This window comes from Onthophagus taurus, chromosome 5, assembly GCF_036711975.1.
Source record: "Onthophagus taurus isolate NC chromosome 5, IU_Otau_3.0, whole genome shotgun sequence".
Lineage (NCBI taxonomy): Eukaryota > Metazoa > Arthropoda > Insecta > Coleoptera > Scarabaeidae > Onthophagus > Onthophagus taurus.
The window spans coordinates 13180855-13200130 of record NC_091970.1 but is presented as its reverse complement, the minus strand read 5'-3'; the positions used below and the strand labels follow the sequence as shown (position 1 = coordinate 13200130).

The following is a 19276-nucleotide window of genomic DNA, read 5'->3' as shown; positions in this document are numbered from 1 at the left end:
ATTTTTATCTCCAACATGCTCCAAGATGTCATTTGGCCCCTGAATATCACAAATATGGCCAACAGAATTATCGGAACCAAAAGTGATAGAAAGTTCAAACATGGCTCAGAACGGCCCATAACGTCATAATATCACGTTTTGGGCACATTTTGTTTTTTATCTCCAACACGCTTCAAGATGTCATTTGGCGCCTGAATATCACAAATATGGTCAACAGAATTATCGGAACCAAAAGTGATAGAAAGTTCAAACAGTAGTAGATAAAAGCCGATTCTAGAACCTCCTCTCAGAACCTCAGGTCAAGGTCAAGGCCAAGGTCACGTTGAGTGACCATGACCTTGACCTTGCCCTGAGGTTCTGGGAGGAGGTTCCAGAATCGGCTATTGCAAAGGGGGTCGTTGACCAGTAACCTTGACCTAAACAATGACCTTTACTTTGAGCTCACCTCAGGTCAAGATCACGTTTAGTGACCATGACCTTGATCAGTAACCTTGACCTGAACAATGACCTTTACTTTGATCTCAACGGAGACCTTGAAGTCAACCTTAATTGTGACCATTACATTGACCGTGTACGTGACCGGAAATGAAGGTTACACGACGTGAGGCCATTGAAAACCCCACTTCGGAGGAGGTATGCTTTAAATAGCAGATAGAAAATCGTGTTCAACAGTATTGAAGTAAGAGTGTTGTGAACATAAAGAAATTGAGGAACTTGTAGCTCCTATTTTAAGCAGTTTACATCGCTTAAATATAATGGCATCGAGAAATCCAATTAAAGTCATCGATATGCAAGGGTTTACTTTATCTTCGGGATTTCGAGTTAAAGAATTGGCTATCGGTGATGGTGAGTCGATTTCCCATTTCATATTTCAACCTGATATAAGTTATGAAAGACTCAATAAGCGAGAATGTCGACAAGTGCGTTGGGAGGAGAATAACTTACACCATTTGCATTACGAGAATGGATATGTGCCCTATAATCAACTGAAAGACATTCTGGAACAGCATACATGCGGAGTGGAGGTGGTGTTTGTAAAGGGATCTCAAAAAGAAAAGGTATTGAGAGACCTATTATCATCGGTAAAGCCAGTGATTATTAATTTACAAGATAATATATATTGCCCTTTGCTTTCGTTGAGTCAAAATTCTTGCGCATATCATTATAAATCGGAAAGCAGTTGTGCAATTGAAAATGTTAAATTAATTTTAAAATTTTTAAAAATGGATTTAGATTAGTGTTAAAATTTAAAATTTAAATAAATTAATTTTTATTGTACTGACTTTTTTTATTCAATTTAAATGTATCACATTCCTAATCCTAATATATAAAATGGAAAAGAAAAACAACCGAATTAAATTTCATTTAATTTATTGAACTCGTCTTTAATAAATGATAAACAATTGCATATCTTTTTAACGTATTATTTATGGTGTCAACTCGACGCCCCCGAGTTAGCAGTTCATGATGTTTTTTTTGGTGTACTCAAGTCGAGTGATGACTCTTCTCGGGTGCTCCCGGAGGAGTGGAGCATGACCGGGTTGGATTTACTTTGAGCTCACCTCAGGTCAAGATCACGTTGAGTGACTATGACATTGATCAGTAACCTTGACCTGAACAATGACCTTTACTTTGACCTCAACGGAGAACTTGAAGTCAACCTTAATTGTGACCGTGACGTCCCCACCTAAAATGATGTGCATAAATAGCAAGTCAGGTTCATAAAAGATTAGTTTCATTGAAATCATCCGACGTAGTGGTGACATAACAACGCAGAACAAGTAAGTCCATAAACACTTGTCTTACAGCAGAAGTATTAATGTTATATATACTTAGTGGGTTCCAGACAACAATATACAAAAGCACCGAAGAGAAGTCTCGAGGTTCAACAGGCGGTGTCCAAAAAAGCGAGCATAAGTCCAAAGGTGATAAAACCCTCGTTGACACCCGTGGCATCTGAAGAGGTGTTAAAACAAGAAAAGTTTAATACAGTTATAGAGTGTGGTAACAATATGCAAGCGGTCGCTGATGGAAAAGATTCGTTTGCAGACTTAAGCCCTTTTATTATGACGCAAAGTGTTAACGGTAATAATGAAGTAGTTTCGAGAATAGATAACATGGAGAGCTTAACCAACATGTCGGACAGTACAGTAAGAGCAAGTAGAGGTCCTCTATTTTCGGAAACAGTGTATGCACTAAATAAGAGCCGCACGAAATGTGTGGCAATAGGATTAAGTGCTGACTTACATTTTGAACCAGTGGTAAGGTTAATGGGAAAAGGTCAATGTTTAACATTAACGGAAAACGATTGGCACAACATTATTATGTATAAGTCAACAATCACAAACAGTTTTGCTAATCAGTCTCCGTCGCAGATAGTGTTGTGTGGTGTCAGTATATCGTGCGATTGGATGGAAAACGTTTGCAAGATTTTAAAGTTGGAGAGGGGTGGAGAATATGTATATATTGCATATGAATCGTTGCATGAGCTTTGGAACGTAGCAGATTTAGTAGCAACTCGACTGAAATTATTGAGAACTGTGAATTACAAAGCATATTATGATAGTGTTATAAACGCGTTAGCTGCAATGGATGGAGATGTGAAACGTAATATGTTAACGATGCTCAATGAATCGTGTTCTGAACAAATATGTATAAGTAAGGAAGTGATGTTGTACAATTTCGATAAAATCTTGTTGGATGTAGATTTGTTTAAATTATTTCACAATCAATAAAGACATGGGTAAGGTGCGGATTGATGAGAGTAAAAATGAGATGCATAGAATGTATGCATGGACTTATGCGTATAGACAATCACGAAAGTGTAATTGGGAGGAAATGTATTTAGATCGTCTTAGATTTAAGAATAGAATAAGTTATGTAAATGATATGTTACACCTGTACTTAAGCAGCGAATTTAGAAATAAGATTTTTCATGAAAGATTTAAATATGTAATGACTTAAAATAAATAAAATTTTTTTTCAAATGTGAGCGTATTATTAACCATCCAATATTCACCGAATAATGTGCGAAAGCTATTAAATATAATGGTATGAATGTTAGGACAGTGAAACAGTATGCATCGATCAAGCAAACGGTCTGGTCGAGGTATTGTGAATACATTAATCAATAAGCTTCCGATAGAACTACATTTGCCAGGTTATAATTATTGCGGTCCGGGAACCAAATTGGTAAAGAGATTAGTTCGTGGAGATCGGGGAGTGAATAAATTAGACGACGCCTGTAAAACGCATGATATTGCCTACGCAGCGACATCGAATTTAGCTGAGCGACACATAGCCGATAAAGAGTTGTATAAGACGGCGAAAGAGCGGTTGAGAAGTAAAGACGCAAGCTTAGGAGAGCGACTATCGTCGGCGTTAGTGTCAACGATAATGAAAGGAAAAACAATAATGGGTATGGGAATGCAAATTCGTGCCCTAAGACGTAGAGGGACAACTCGTCAGAAGTTGAAACGTGGCGGTAAGTTGTCGTTTACGCAGGCAATGAACTTAGTGCGGCGAGCGATTGCACAGACCAACAGTACGAATACAAAGGGAGATGTACAAGTGGGTTACAATCTGTTGAAACCTTATCAAGGTAGAATACTTAAACCGCGCGGAAAAATAATCAAGATTCCCAAGACGGGAGGTTTTTTACCCTTAATACTTGCAGCTTTGGGTGCTCTCGGTTCTTTAGGCGGAGGTGCAGCAGCTATTGCAAAAACCGTAAACGAAGCAAAAATAGCAAGGGAGCAGTTACAAGAAGCCCAACGTCACAATCGGGCTATGGAACCAAAAGCGATCGGCAGCGGTTTGTATATTAAACCATATAAGCAAGGTTGCGGACTAGTCATGAAAACGGTATCACGAAAATCAAAGCGACTAAAACGCCCCAAGAGGGCGAACAAAATTGGTACAGGAATGTTTATTAATCCATATAAAAAGGGTTGTGGTTATAAAACTGTAGCAAAAAACTAATAAAAATACCCCAACATTCTTTAACGGATGTAGAGTTAAGGCGATATGCACGAGCGCTTGATCTGTTAAACTTTCGTGGGGTGTACATGAGAAACAATTTACCGAAGAAAATCCGAAAACGAGAGAGTGGGATAATAAATCTTGATAATCGTACGGGTCCCGGTACTCACTGGACAGCTTACAACAAGGATGGTGTAAATGTTAACTACTTTGACAGTTATGGAGATTTACGACCACCGATTGAAGTGGAGAAGTATTTTATATCGGATGGGGGGAGAAATATTGTGAGGTATAATTATCGACGATATCAAAAAGAAGATCAAACAAATTGTGGACAATTGTGTCTGCATTTCTTAGATAGTTTAAATACCAAGGAAGTATCCGTGTAAGATTAGTCTTGAGAACAACAATGGAACAAGATACAATACATACAAGTTATACATTTACGCTCACCGGAAGGGGGTCGGAGTTGTCTTGTAACTTTAACCCACCGATTTATTTGAATGAACTCGGTACATACGAGTTAGCTCTTTTAAATTTCGAAACGTTCAATACGTTACCTAATATCGATTCAACAAACAATATTTTACAATATGAAGATCATATGGGAAATTTTACAGAGAATATTGAAATACCGCTAGGAACATACGATATTAACGATATTAACGAATACGTTAAAAAAACATTAACAGCGAGGAATATTCTCAGCGTGACTACACCGGGTACACAGATACGCATAAGAGGTAATAATAATACGCAACGTGCTGAGATAAAAACAAACCGGCGAATAAATTTTGCTAGCGATAATTCAATCGGTTCCTTACTTGGTTTTAACCCTAAAGTTATACCTAAAAACACGATAACAGAATCGGATCATATCGTGAATATAAATAAAACGAATGCATTACAAATTTATTGTAATTTGAGCTCCGGATCGTATACGAATGGACAACCCATGCACGTGTTGTATCATTTCTTCCCGAACGTACCGGCTGGTTTTAAAATAATAGAAGCTCCGCAACAACCGATTTACTTACCTGTTACAACGAACGTGATTAGTACATTAATAGTACGCATACTTGATCAGGACGGTCAGTTGGTAAACTTCAGAGACGAAGAAGTGACCGTGAGAGTGCACTTGAAATCGGTGTGAGTAGTAGGGTATTTAATATGGGTATAGTGTACGACGTTCGAAGAAAAGCACAGGAAAATCTGGGTGATAGAGTAATGTATAAAACGGTACGAAAGGATGTAAAACCTAACAGTAAGCGAAAATCAACTACCCAGTTAACACGCGTCAATCGTCAGTATTTAAGCAACTTAGGTTTTCAACTACTATAAATGGAGTCCTTAAACGTCACGGAGAAAATAAAAGTAGATAACTCGATTGTAAGTTACGAATATCATTCCCATCAACCGTTTGGTTCTACTAGCTTCGGTAACAATGATGAAATTCGTATAGGCATACCCGAAATAGACAATTACACATTGCCTCATGAAAGTTTTTTGTATGTGGAAGGGAGCGTACGTAAACTGGATGCGAGTGGTAAAGCAACAAAAGATGCTAGTGCAACTGCAAAATTGATAAATAATCCTGTAGCGTTTATGTTCAGTGATATTCGCTATCTTATAAATGGTGTTCAAATAGATGGAGTGAGAAACGTGGGGTTAACATCATGTATGAAAGGATACTTTTCGTATACCCCTCACGATATAATAAAGTTGGCGAACGCAGGTTGGAACATGGGCGAGGATCTGCTAGGTCAAGTGGTCCCAACATCCCCTGTAACGGATGCAATAATGGATAAAAATGGAAATTTTGGATTGAGTGTACCGCTAAAGACATTAATAGGGTTTGCTGAAGATTTTAAAACAATTGTGATGAATGTGAGACAAGAGCTAGTGTTAATTCGTAATAATGATGATAATGATGTGCTTGTGAATACGGTAGAAGAACCGTTACAGTTAAAAATCGATAAAGTTGTGTGGAGAATGCCCCATCTAGCCGTAGGCTTACGAGAACAATTAGCTCTAACAAAAATAGCAGGACGAAATATTGATCTGCAAATACCTTTTCGCAGTTGGGAAGTACATGAATATCCTTCTTTACCTCAAACAACAAAGCATTCATGGGCTGTGAAAACAGCTCCGCAGTTGGAAACACCTAGATTTATAATAATTGGGTTTCAAACAAAGAAGAAAGGAAAACAGTTGGCGAACATGGCAACCTTTGATAATGTAAAACTCACCAATTTGACGGTATTCCTAAACGGTGAACGCTACCCATACGATAATCTGAACGTGGACTTTGATAGTAATCGTGTCGCAGTGTTATATGACATGTATACACGCTTTCAAAAGTCCTACTATGGGAAGGAAGGAGAACCATTACTCACTCCGAAACAATTTATTGAAAATTATCCACTGATTGGAATTGATTGTACATATCAAGCAGAAGCGCTACACAAAAGTGGGGTAGAAATACGGATAGAATTTACGACAAAAAATCCGATTCCTGATGGTACCACAGCATACTGTTTAGTTTTACATGATAAGGCGTTTCAATATTCTCCACTAACAAAAATCGTCAAACAAATGACTTGAGTATGGGGAAAGAAGGGTTGGTAGTGTGTAGTTGGATCGGATCCTGAGCCGCATCGCACCCGTAGCTCATCATCCGAAATGTGAGACTTCTATATTCAGCGTAAACAAAAAAAAAAGTCGTAGAGTATAAGTTGTGCGACAGATTTCTACGGCTGCATAGTATGGATAATCGTGTTGATGTACGGAAGCAAGATGTATTCAAATAAAACTCAATACATAATTCTCGATATACAAGGTTTCATGGTCAACGAAGATCAGTTCGTACCTAAAGAATTAGCATCATGTGATAGTAACAAATGCATAACCCACCACGTTTTTCAACCGAGTAGCAGTATAGCTTCATTACCATCTAAATATAGGAATACTGCAAACTGGTTAATGACACATCATCATTGCATCGACTGGAAAGTTGGTTTTATCCATCCAATGGAATTCGACGCCATAGTCAAATATCTGTGTCGGAATGTCAAGAAAGTGTATGTTAAAGGACCTGAAAAAATTAAATTTTTAAGACATATTATTTCCGCGCCGATATTTGCGTTGGAAGGTAGTATCTATAAACTTGAGATGGGTATACCGAGCTGTGCTTTTCACTCGCGACGAAGAAGTATGTGCGCTCTTTCCAATGTACGCCACTTACAAGAAGTTGTCGAAGAGGGGGTGCAAAACAAGGATGCGAAAGACAGTCGGTGACTATAAAGCAGAGACAAGTCGTAATGGGGGATAGTTAAGAGCTGGTTGCGATGGAACAAGTGTTCACTGTGTTTGGGTGTTGGCCACTTACATCTGCCAAGAAAGTGTACAGCGTAATGAAAAAATATGAACAAGATGCCTCATTTGCGAACATTCCAGCTCGTGATTTAAAATATTTACCAACACAGTATTATTTCGATAAAGTACCATCTATGGAATTACGAAGAATTTGGACCCAACTACCGTTCGCCTACCAGCAATCGAAAATGTTACAAATGAAGTTACCGTGTCTTGAACATTATAATAATGATTGTGCGGAAACTCATTTCGATGGACCACCACCACCTAAAATGCATTGTATTAAATGTACGTTAGAAAAGAAATAAATGTTATTTTTTTATCCATATTGATGAGTTTTATTTAAAGAAACCTCTTCACCTCGGTACGGAGCGGAGCGAAGCGGAGCGTAGTTGAGCCCGCGCGGGGGGGTGGGGCAGGGGTGGGGCAGGGGAGGGGGAGGGGAGGGGGGAGGGGGGAGGGGGGATTGTAACCCCCCTTGAGTCACGGGCGAAGATAAGGTCCGAACGACCTCGCATTCTCAGACAGTATGACCTCCCCTTGGGCCACAGGCGATAACAAGGAGAAAACCTGGACAACCTCGCATTCCCAGACAGTATGACCTCCCCTTCAGTCACAGGCGATAACAAGGAGAAGACCTAAACGACCTCGCATTCCCAGACAGTTGACCGGACAAATACCTGTTCACTAACCCGTACTTAAAGGTAGTGGAAAGTGGGTTACTCCTCACTCCGTGTACAGCAGTCGCTGAGTGATATAGTAGTGTACAAAAGACGATAATTCCTTAAAAAGTGTGTTTACAATAATAACAGATTTTGTTAAAAACTGTGTTTTTCCGACCACGAAGAAATCGCCTTCTGCTAGAAAACCATTTGAAAAGTAAGTTACATCAATACAATTTTTATCGGTTTTCTTCATGTATGTTTGTGATGATTTCAGGTATTAATTGTTATACGCTGAGAAAAGTGGTTCTTCAGCGCATTGCAAACCTGTCAGACGTGATAGAAAACCATTTGAAAAGTAAGTTACATCAATACAATTTTTATCGGTTTTCTTCATGTATGTTTGTGATGATTTCAGACATTAATTGTTATACGCTGAGAAAAGTGGTTCTTCAGCGGATTGCAAACTTGTCAGACGTGAGCGAACGTATAATTTTAATAAAATAATCCAAATTTTTTGTAACCCTTTTGATTCCTTGAAGTCTTTCCCATTATGCTTCACTTAATTGGTAACAGCCACGCTCGTGCAAGCGATAATACCGATGGTATGACCGACCCACTGGTTGCCGTGCTGCCACGCAATAACGACAGTACGAATGTTGTTGAGTCAAGCCTACCGTCGTTACCATTATATTGCAGCGGCAACTTTGACGGTTTGAGTCGTACCATGCAGGATTTCACTACAGACCCACCACTGTACGAGCAAATAATGAATGAGCTCCGGTCACAGCCAGGGAACGACAATGGTGCGATTGTTACCACCAGTCCAACCTTGTCGTCCTACGGCTTAACTCGCATCAGTATGGAGATACGAGAAGAAGGAACATATCAGGAAGTTGTTGTGCCACCTGAACCTGCTACCAATCAGGCCGACGTGGTACAACCACTTCCAGATATTGTACATACGGATGTCACAAGTCAAGCACCTGCTGAAAACCAGGTGCTTGCGGCACCGTCTGTACCAGCGACGGAAGACGTATCCCAACCCTCCGATAGGATATGTGTTTCGCCTGTCTTCTCGAGTGGACCCATACGGTACACATCCCGCCGTATAAAAAAACGCGTCAACTTGTTGTCAAGGGGTTGCGTGAAACAAACTACCCGCCCAAACCCTTCTCCTGCTTCACAAGACTCCTGTAGATTGCTGCGAAACGCATTAGCCAAACCTCCCCGTAACACACGAAGAGTACCTACACTCGCTACAGTAACCAGACCTGCAACGGTGGTTACATCTCCACCAGAGGTGACCATCGACATCCGTGACAGCCCGCCAACTATCACAACTATCCCACCACAAAATGTGGTGTTCCCACCACCTTTACCTATCCCTACTATCCCGCAGAGGCAAAATCTTCCAGCTGTAAATACCGCACATCCCGACCCATGGGTTGATGCGTTTCTGCATTCAACAACCAACTTGGCAAGCAGTCTTTTGTCCCAAGAGGATTTTTTCATCTTGGGCTTGAAACCTCAATTGCAAACCAAAGTGACGACTTTGGAACATCATAAGCGCCACTTCGTGAACGCGTTGAATGCAGTAAACCAGAATCCCACCGTCTGCTTTGCTGCTTCTTCAAACATCCTTAACATGTACAACACCAAAATTAACCTGTATAAGTCCCTTCTCAGGCTGCTGCCTGACAACGGTTAATAGCGTTTTTTTTTTGAAGCTCGTTCAGTTTTTTTGTCTCTTGCAGTGTTAACGTTGCAGGAGTTGGCTATGGAGAGCGTTAATTCGACGATTTCCCGTAAAGACCGTACGTTGCGGTTAGTAGATGTTTTACCAAAGACTCTACTACTAAACGTAATGTACAGCTGGGACATATGCTTCTGGCGTCGAATATCCCGAAAGGGCGATCGAATCAATCTTGGGGAGGTTTGCTTCCCCACCGTGGAACGCTTTGGAAAGAAAATGTCGCAAGGCACCGTACATAAGTTGTTCCACGGTTCTCCGGTTGATTGGAGTTCAACTTTCGGAGTGGGTCTTCAGTATCAAGCAAGGTATGTTTTTTATGAATCACATTTGGGCAACCTTTGCTATCGTTGTCGACGCCGCCTACACCATATTAGTATAACGAACGTTTTACAACTGGATTGTCGTGTGAAATTGCGCTCGAAAATAAAGTATGCATCTTCTGAACGATTGCAGACTATTATTTTAAATAAAAAATATTGGTGTGCGATGTGTTGTCGTGTGTCTTTGTTTCGAGTCTGTTTTAAACCACAACTTGAGGAGGATCAAAGTACTGAGGAATTGTCGGAGGGATGTCTCAGCAACTAATATGTTGTAGGTGGTTTTTTCAAATTTGTACACCATCCTTGTATGATACTGAAAATCGTTCGAATTGATGATATGACAACAAGTTCGCTTCCTTTTCACCTTTTCCGCTCCCATGCTTTTGTTTATATGTATTATTAATTATTTATTTGAATATTTACCGTATCTACTTATTGTTACCGCTCCCATGCTTTTGTTAATATGTATTATTAATTACTTATTTGAATATTTACCGTATCTACTTATTGTTAATTTAATACTAAGTAGTGTAAATTGTACTGTGACTTACACTGCTTTATTTTGTTTAATCACATAACATCTGTATGTGAATAACCCACTGGTGGTTCTACTACATCAACCATACAGATACTTTTGAAATCATGATAATAAATAATTTTGTAAATTTATGTATACCACGTCTTATTGTAAAATAAATATTGTGTAATATTACGCACGCTTTAAATAACTTTCAAACTCAATGTTAACAGTTTATATAGTTAAAGTGTTGTAAACCATTATTTTGAAACAATGATAATAAATAATCTGCTGAAATTTTTTGTATGCTACATTTTATGATAAAATAAACATTGTTTTCTACTACGACTTCATTTCTTGTTAATCTCCCGTTCAAGTATCACCCGTCAGCATGGTTGAAGACGTTAAGTTTGTTAGCCAACCTTTAACACTACCAATCTGTAATCTTCATAACGACTTCGCTGCAAATAAATTTAAACGACATAGCGAATTATTTGGTGGGGAATGTAAACGTGGTTTGATAATTGGTTCTTCGGGTGCCGGAAAAACAAACGTAATGTTAACTTTATTGACAGCTCTCAACGGGTTGCGCTTTTTGAATGTATATTTGTGCTCTAATTCACTCTACCAAATCAAATACGAATTTCTACGACAATTACTTAAACCTATCCGCTCTTGCGGCTATTATGAATACTCAGATGTCGGACGATTTCTACCACCGTCAAAGGTGAAAGAATATTCAATTATTATTTTTGATGATATTGCTCCTACAGAGCAACAGATTATCAAGGAATATTTTTCATACGGTCGTCATAGAAACGTTGATACTTTTTTACTCGCTCAAAGTTATAGCGCCATTTCCAAGCAGCTTTTACGTGACAATTGCAACCTTTTAGTTTTATTTAAACAAGATCTCACTAACTTGAAACATATTTACAACGATCATTTGCTAGGGGACATTACGTGGGATGATTTTGTCAGAATTTGTCGAACTTGTTGGGATACACCGCACGGTATATTAGTTATTGATTTAGATTGCGATAAAAATAACGGACGCTATCGGAAAGGTTTCGATGAGTACATTATACTGTAAAACCATTGACTTTACGACTGCATGCTCAGTCTCTGTGCGATCATTACACTATCACGTTGAACTATGAATCGTAATGTTGCACAACAGTTAATAGCTGCGCGAGAAGATGTTAAACATAAAATACGCACTTTGAAAGGAGATATAAAACAGAAGCAGTCCATTGCCGAAGCTCAACTCGCTCCACTGAAAGAACCTCTGACAGATATTTCCAAAAAATTACAAACTGTCAATTTATTAGCGCTCGACAATAAATTCGGGATAAAACGTGATTTATTTACCCCGAAAAAGGAGCAGTCACCAGATATCTCAGCCTTACTGGCTGACTTGCAGAAACCTTCTAAAGGACTTAAACTGGAAACTCCTAGAGTGAAACCTAAACGTAGAGTTACGTCAACACCCATTAAACCGGGAGCTAGCATGGATGTTTCACCGGAACTCGCACGGAGTCCGCAATTTCTCAGCGACGAAGAGGTGTTCGAGGGTCGAGATACTACACCTGAGGTTTCTGTTCGTGAGTCAGACACATCTTTAGATGTCTACGAGCGGGACGCTAGGGAGCAGTTGGCGCGCATGAAAGAGAATATGGAGGGAATGATGGAACAGACAGTTATTAGAGAAGCTTTAGGGCAGCTGGACCCCTTACCACGTACCTATGTTACGGGTTTAACAGTAGATGTAAATAACGAGTTCGATCAAACTTACGGTGTTCGTGCACTTACCGATGGATTGTATATCGCAAATCAACCAATAACGTTTGACGGGAAAAACATTTTGGTGGGTGAATTTACTTATACAGGAACACCGGGGTTATACGAGTTGTTATTCAAAAATAAACCGGGTAAATTTACTTTACCAGATGCGAGAAATTACAAAGATATCTTACAACGTTCGAATGTACATAAAAGAGATTATGACGCTTCAAAAAGTATCATAACTGATGATGAAAATGAAAAGTTTGTGAACATAATCAAACCAATTTCCTTGGGTCAAAGACCAAATGTGTACTGGGCTCGATATTGGCCAAAACCTAAAACTGGATCAGGTCACTTAAATAAGTTGTTAGTACCTGCTGCAATTAAAGAGTACGAATACTGGGACGACGTGAACGAATTAGTTGATCGGTTGCGTTTACTACTTGCTTCCGAAGCAGCAGGTCATACTGCTCATCATAACGAAATTATATCCCTCATAGAGGAATTACGGGAAGCGCAAGTCATTCGTTAAGGGTATATAAACTTTTTTCTGTTTCTGTGACGCTTCAGAAGCCAATATGCCTTTAAACCGTTTTGGTGAACATGGTTCTACATCTATCGATAAATTTGGTAAGCATGTTCACCACCATGTTATACAGAACCACATAGCAAGATCCGAAGTTCTACAACCTTCATCAACATTTATTTTAACTTTACGTGGTGATGGAGATGTTGATCCAAAAACAAAACTTTATAAAATCACAAACAAAAGTGGAATTACGGATTACATCAATTCTTTCTACGAAGGTATGATAAAAGATGTTGTAAAGTCCGCTCATGTTCAGTTACTTGTTAACGATATCGTTATTAAGTCGCTCCAGGGAGTCCAACTCAAACGCGGAGATACCATTAAGTGTAAAAATAATGCACCGATAGGAGGACTACCTTTTCTTGTAGAGTTGTTGATTGAAGGGGTTGTAGAGTAATGGTTAGTGTTAAGCGAGATCTCGTTAACGAACTACATGCACCTGCGAGACGACATTATCGGCGACGCCGCGTTCTGCTTCACGGACTATTGGATCTTTATCAAGCTGATTTGGTTGAAATGATCCCATATGCGTCGGTCAATAAAGGTTACAAGTATATACTGACTGTTATCAACGCTTTTTCAAAATACGCATGGGCCTTACCACTCAAAACCAAAACTGGGAAAGAGGTTACTCAAGCTATGAAGGACATTTTGCATAGTAAAAAGAATATTACTCCGAGCAACTTACAAACCGATAATGGGAAAGAGTTTTACAATAGCGATTTTCAAAAATTAATGGAACAACTTAACATTAATCATTACAGCACCTATTCCACTTTAAAAAGCTCGATTATCGAACGGTTTAATAGAACCCTAAAAAATAAAATGTGGAAAGAATTTAGTATGCAAGGAAATTATCGCTGGTTAGACTTACTACCCAAATTACTAAAATCTTACAACAACACAATACATCGCACCATTCACATGAAACCTTCAGCTGTTAATCGACGAAATGAATCTGCTCTGTTAAATACTGTATACAATTCCATTAAAGTTGTCGACCCCAACCACCATAAATTTAATGTGGGGGAACACGTGCGAATTAGCAAGTACAGACACGCTTTTGCTAAAGGTTACCAACCAACTTGGTCCAATGAAATTTTCACCATAGCGACAGTTCAAAATACTAATCCCAGGACTTACCTTATTAAAGATGGTAGAGGAGAACCCATTCTTGGAGCATTTTACGACGAAGAATTACAACGTGTGAAACACCCGGATGTATTTTTAATTGAAAAAGTTCTTCGTCGAAAAGGAAATAAAGTCCGAGTGAAATGGTTGGGAATGGATAGCTCTCATAATTCTTGGATTGCAAAAAAGGATGTATTATAATTTTTACACTAAGAAAATAAAAAACTTTTTTTTTTAATTTCGTTGATTTTATTTCAAGTAACCTTTTTAACAACCTACTTTCTACTTTATATACAAGTTTTGTGATACAAGCAAGTATTTTTTTTTTTTACAAATTAACTGATCGCAATTTAACTAGCCATACATGTTTACGTTTAACAACTCCAATAAGTTGTCCAAAAGATCTTCCCTGCGTAGATCTTCAATAAGATAGTTTCCCCAAGCTAACGTATGACATCCATCCTCCATCACGTAACGTTTATCGTCATGTGCAGAGAGCGCCACTTTATTCTTTAGTTCTGTATACATCGTGTGATAGGAGGAGCGAAAGACATACATCTTTTTTCGCACAGAACCTCCATCTTCGATAATCCGTTTATATTCTGAAACACTTAAGTTTTTATCGATAACATACTTTTTCACACCCTTGGCACGCTTGACAACTCCTTCCAAAGTGTTAATACAATAAGCTTTAGCTCCTGTACCATAAAACGATGTTAATATCGTATTTGGGTACTCATCTTTCATTTTTCCAACTATCGGCGGCCCTGGAGGAATATTATGTCTGTTGTTTAACTTGTAATTAGAGGTATCGAACATCTCTATATTTTCTTTGATATCCTGGTATACATTCTCAGTAAATATTTCGAGAATTAACGAATCCGTATCTGTATATAACAATAATACGTTTTCACCATATTTCTCTTTTAAAAAATTATAAAAAAAGTTATAAATGACCGCTTTCGACAATTCCAGTACGCTAAACCCTACATACAGAGGTTTGTTATATTTGACCTCCACCTTCTGCATTTCAATGGCTGCCAAATTATGGCAGAAAATTTTCGATGACTTGAAAGTCGGCTTTGCGATAAGAGCTTCTGCACCGGGTCTCCTGTAACGATTCTCCCAATGTGACACTAATCGTATATCGACTCTATTTTCAACATTTTCCATCGTTTTCCCATACACGATATTATTCATTTGTTTATAATGATTTTTCCCAAATTCATTCGTAGCATTCATTCGTTTCTCAGAGTTAAAATCGATATATGGTTTCATCCACGGCGATTGTTGAAATTGCAATGCACGGTGTATTTTGGTTAGCTTAAGACCTTTTTTCACACATTCACGTAGGTTTACATAGTGAATTATGTATTTCGATTTATTTTGTAAGTTCGCAATCAACTTAGGATGCTTCGATCCGGGAGCGATTATGTTTTCGGGACAAAACGGTAGATCATCATGCTGGTTGTGTAACCTTTCGGGATACTCCAAATCCACTTCAAAGACATAACCAAGGTGTTCATCATCTAAACACTCCACATCTATATCTGCTATTTCTTGGTTCGACAACCATCGAAAACCGCCTGTTGGTAATTTACAACTCATTGCATACCCATACAAATTGGTAGCATCCAAGTATAGAATATATGATGATGGTTTTTCCGGGTTAAAATCGTCAAGGAACTTGTTGTTTGCTATTGCAGATCGTTTTACACACATACAGAGACCGCCTCTAATTCCTTTCTTAAAAAAGTGTAACATGTCAATGTCTGATAACAATTCTAATTTTACACCTGTCATTTTTAACAGAGCATCCCACCCAAACCCGGGCGCAGTATAATAATGGCAAGGATCCAGATTGTAATTCTCCAAAGATATTGTCCTGAAATTTTCAAAGACGTCAGTCAACATTAACACATCTGACGTCAAATACAGGTCACTGTATTCTCCCAACGTTGTACACTTAAATTTATTCCATACAGTCTGTGCTCTAGAGTATTGTTCCTTTGAAATATTACTTGAACTCAATATGTCGTAAAACTGTGTATGATCAGGCAATTTACTATACTCCAACTTTTCAAACGAATCTACGAACGAATATGGAAATACACCTTTCTGGCGCATCAATCTAAATTCTTCAGAGTCTTTGAATTTTTTTTTCACTTCCACACAATCCTTATCATCCAAATATGAAACCAACTTTTCCAAAGAACTCGCCATAAATCTAAACGAGTCGACGAATCTTATTTTCATAAACACTTTGCGTTTCTTTCCCTTGTTATCGGTTGTTTCTCCGACAACTATTTTTTTGGAAAAAGAAATATATTTTTCTTTGTTTTGTGCTATCACCTCTACTTCCTCCTTGTTTAGGGCAATACTTTTCACAAACATGTGGGCATCGTAATTCGACAGGTTGTGGAAAAACACAGGGATAAACATCGGTAATTTATAATTTATATTGCAGACGGAATGCGCAGGACCCCTATACAATCCTGTCAAGTGATCGTGATCACACACTTTCTCTTCTTTGTTTATTGGTTTATCACAAATGTGACATACGGAACTCAGTTCATGTACAAATTGGTCCAGACAGCTTAGCGGTATCATATCCTTTGTTTGCCTCAAATGTTGTTTATAGATCTCTATTACATCCTTCTCCAATCTTATAATAAATTCCAGAGCAGCGTTTCGCCCTCGGTATATTCGGAATTTCGATAAGTTATCATCGTAAGCACACTTAATGTAGTACGCAAACGCGTATGGTTCGTGTTCAAAACATCGGGCCGTATATGGTTTATTATCATCGTAAACTTTTCCTTCTTCGGGCGTTAAGGGTTTCAGAATCGCCTCGAAATCGGCGTACACCACAAACGGAACTTTCATTTTTTTTTCAAATCCTTCAAATTGTAAAACATTTTCCTTTTCTAGATGTCCGAACTTATTCACTTTTATTTGTTCGCTTGGTACTGTTGCTTTCACTTTTTTACAGTCATCCATCTGATGTCGTACCAACTTGTCTTCAGTTGAAAAGTATTGCAAACAACCCTCACAAATATATCTTTGATGTTCATGAGTCGATGATTGTGTATTTATCAGTCGAGATAAGTTTTTTATCCAACAATAGTGGTTATTCCCGAAATTGTCGCTGACTACTAATAAGTTTACATGACGCTCCCGTTTCTGTTTACATATACATACAGTTACAATATCATCTACCATTTTCTCTCCATTATACCAAGAATTTATACCATAGACGTTAATTGAAATGTTATTTTCTTCCTCAAATTTTGGTATGTCTCTGATGGGTACTGGGAATGTTACGCAGTCAAACTTTAATTCTGTTTCCCTATAATCTGGGTATGATGATATTCTTTGCGGTAAACCTGTGGGTTGGTACAGCGCGGACATCAGTGCCCAAGCAAAGCACTTATTATCGTTATTTTGCACATTTATTACCGCTCTCTTCCCTTTTATGGATGTCGGTAAGTCGATGTAGCTCGATGCTCTTGTAGGATTAAACTTGTTACAGTTCACTTCAAGATATAATATTTCCAACAAGGTCCAACCTGCAGTATTAACGCCTTTAGTTTCGCATTTTACTACTTTTCTATTCTTATACTCTTACCTGAGTCCCGTTCTTGGAATTCCGACATTTTCACCATAATCTCGTCCATAAAGTCCTCGTATGTTTGGTACAAGTCTACGGCTACTGTTATAATTTTATTTTTTGTGTTGAATGATTTGATTTCCACTTCTTCCTTCGTATTTATGAAATACAATCCAAAAATTTCCGTATTCACTTTTAAACTACCATTTACATTCCTCACGGACTGTATCAAACTGATAACTTTTTCTCTAATTCGGTTACTGAATTCCTTCATGTCTACGTACTTCCGTTCATGATCGCTCACTCTAAAACTACATATTTTATCTCCAAATATCGAATCTATTTTTTCTACACCATCATCTATTATTACGAAGGCTTTCTGTTTATGTTTGTTGCTGCGCAGATGTGAGGAATAACATTGTCTGGTTACGTGTTCATCACATATTTCACACACTATAACATCTCCTTGTTGATCCTCTTCCACCTTTCGACGTTTCCCAATACATGCTGTGCGTTGATGTCTCACAAGATTATCTGGTCTAGTAAACTCTTTGTAACACACGTCGCAGGTCAACATGTTCACAACACTCTTACTTCAATACTGTTGAACACGATTTTCTATCTGCTATTTAAAGCATACCTCCTCCGAAGTGGGGTTTTCAATGAACTCACGTCGTGTAACCTTCATTTCAGGTCACGTACAAGGTCAATGTCATGGTCACAATTAAGGTTGACTTCAAGGTCTCCGTTGAGGTCAAAGTAAAGGTCATTGTTCAGGTCAAGGTTACTGATCAAGGTCATGGTCACTAAACGTGATCTTGACCTGAGGTGAGCTCAAAGTAAAGGTCATTGTTTAGGTCTAGGTTACTGGTCAACGACCCCCTTTGCAATAGCCGATTCTGGAACCTCCTCCCAGAACCTCAGGGCAAGGTCAAGGTCAAGGTCACTCAACGTGACCTTGGCCTTGACCTTGACCTGAGGTTCTGAGAGGAGGTTCTAGAATCGGCTTTTATCTACTACTTCAAACATGGCTCAGAACGGCGTATGACGTCATAATATCACGTTTTGGGCACATTTTGTTTCTTATCTCCAACACGCTCCAAGATGTCATTTGGCGCCTGAATATCACAAATATGGTCAACAGAATTATCGGAACCAAAAGTGATAGAAAATTCAAACATGGCTCAGAACGGCGTATAACGTCATAATATCACGTTTTGGGCACATTTTGTTTTTTATCTCCAACATGCTCCAAGATGTCATTTGGCGCCTGAATATCACAAATATGGTCAACAGAATTATCGGAACCAAAAGTGATAGAAAGTTCAAACATGTCTCAGAACGACGTATAACGTCATAATATCACGTTTTGGGCGCATTTTGTTTTTTATCTAAAACATGCTCCAATATGTCATTTGGCCCCTGAATATCACATATATGGTCAACAGAATTACCGGAACCAAAAGTGATAGAAAGTTCAAACATGGCTCAGAACGGCGTATAACGTCATAATATCACGGTTTGGGCACATTTTGTTTTTTATCTCCAAC

The 19276-nt window shown here is 38.5% G+C and overlaps 3 protein-coding genes across 5 annotated transcripts; 2 read left to right on the top strand and 1 right to left on the bottom strand.

Annotated features, from left to right (window-relative positions):
• Positions 1-5322: 5322 nt before the first annotated feature.
• On the top strand, positions 5323-6585 carry LOC139429821 (uncharacterized). Its single transcript, XM_071196039.1, has one exon. It carries the CDS (start codon positions 5323-5325, stop codon positions 6583-6585), a length of 1263 nt encoding a protein of 420 aa, XP_071052140.1.
• Positions 6586-7817: 1232 nt separating this feature from the next.
• On the top strand, positions 7818-10959 carry LOC139429798 (uncharacterized). Of its 3 annotated transcripts, XM_071196002.1 has the most exons (3): positions 7818-8235; positions 8296-8376; positions 8437-10959. In XM_071196002.1, the coding sequence occupies exon 3, from the start codon at positions 8572-8574 to the stop codon at positions 9727-9729; it is 1158 nt and encodes a 385-aa protein (XP_071052103.1). In that variant the 5' UTR covers positions 7818-8235; positions 8296-8376; positions 8437-8571; the 3' UTR covers positions 9730-10959. The 3 variants fall into 3 exon arrangements, with proteins under 3 accessions (XP_071052103.1, XP_071052104.1, XP_071052102.1); XM_071196003.1 differs by lacking the exon at positions 8296-8376; XM_071196001.1 differs by having other exon boundaries at positions 8296-10959.
• A 3511-nt stretch (positions 10960-14470) lies between these two features.
• On the bottom strand, positions 14471-18651 carry LOC139429820 (uncharacterized). Its single transcript, XM_071196038.1, has 2 exons — positions 17745-18651; positions 14471-17685 (listed from the first exon to the last, which is right to left on the bottom strand). The coding sequence occupies exons 1-2, from the start codon at positions 18301-18303 to the stop codon at positions 14471-14473; spliced, it is 3774 nt and encodes a 1257-aa protein (XP_071052139.1). The 5' UTR covers positions 18304-18651.
• Between the last annotated feature and the right edge of the window lie 625 nt (positions 18652-19276).